General features: G+C 46.7%; 1 protein-coding gene across 1 annotated transcript; it reads right to left on the reverse strand.

The window, feature by feature from the left end:
* Positions 1 to 281: 281 nt before the first annotated feature.
* LOC121814000 (glutathione S-transferase theta-3-like) lies at positions 282 to 824 on the reverse strand (the record flags this gene model as incomplete). The annotated part of the gene is given in 1 exon segment (XM_042217999.1): positions 282 to 824. A coding segment is annotated over 1 exon segment (204 nt), but the record flags the coding sequence as incomplete, so codon positions are not given.
* Positions 825 to 1,051: the final 227 nt, after the last annotated feature.

The following is a 1,051-nucleotide window of genomic DNA, read 5'->3' on the forward strand; positions in this document are numbered from 1 at the left end:
CATCCTGGGTACACTGAACTGGCTTTGTAGTGTAGACCTCTGGTAAAGTAGCATGCTGTGGTGGGCGGCCATCTTTGAAGAACAGTCAATTTCTACGTGAAAGGGCCGTCTCTGCTTGTGAGTACAAGTCTTGTTTGTTCTACAGTATGTCTGTGTATTACACTTGCACTGATTACTGTGCATGTGAATATGAAACACTAGGTGGCAGCAGTGCACCGTCATTTGCAAACATCCACACAGATCTGCACCAACACAGTAAACACAAAGGGAGGAAGCCAGGCTGACAGAGTGCTGCAGACACTTTATTAGGCTTGAAAGAAGATTAACAGCAGCTTCATTATATACGAGGACAGAGCTTTTATAACTGTGCATTTATTCTGAAAGCTCATGTTTCACATTCCTCTGTTACATAATCAGGTCTGCAGAGCCATGTCTGCCTGTCTCCATGGAGCAGCCCTGCACTATGCAACAAGAGTGTACTGAGTTTACTTGAAACATCTGGAATGCATACTACATTATCCTGTTAGTACAGACATACATGTAAGACGTTGTGTGTATTTGTTGTATCGACACATATGAGATGAATCCAAGTCGTTTGCACAGAATCGGTGCCGTCCTGTTCACATGAAGAGCCTGAGGATCTTGGGCTTGAAGACCTGCATCTTGCTGGAGTCCATGCTTTTCACACTCTCCTGTGCTCCCAGGATATACTGGTGTGCCTCATCGAAGAGCTCCTTTCCAATAGCTTCCTGGACTCTGTCCCGCCACGCACTCAGCTTGGGTCTCCCCTCAAACACGTCCACGCCGGCGCCCACAGGCTGCATTGAGACAAGCACAAGAAGAGGATTCAGGTTTAGTCCCCACAGAGATCAGAACCGGTTTGTTCATCGACCTCGTTCCCAGCAGCTGTTTCAGCTCAGGAGGAGCTCTGAAAACACCGGGGATGTGTGCGACTAGTCAACAAAGTGTTGCTACGGTTAGTCGGTACCAGGCGAACTAGTTGTTGGATCCGTTTATATTTTAATTTAAGTATTGTTGGTGAGAAACACCA

The sequence above is a fragment of the Haplochromis burtoni genome, unplaced genomic scaffold, assembly GCF_018398535.1.
Source record: "Haplochromis burtoni strain Fernald_Lab_line unplaced genomic scaffold, NCSU_Asbu1 Contig_4705, whole genome shotgun sequence".
Lineage (NCBI taxonomy): Eukaryota > Metazoa > Chordata > Actinopteri > Cichliformes > Cichlidae > Haplochromis > Haplochromis burtoni.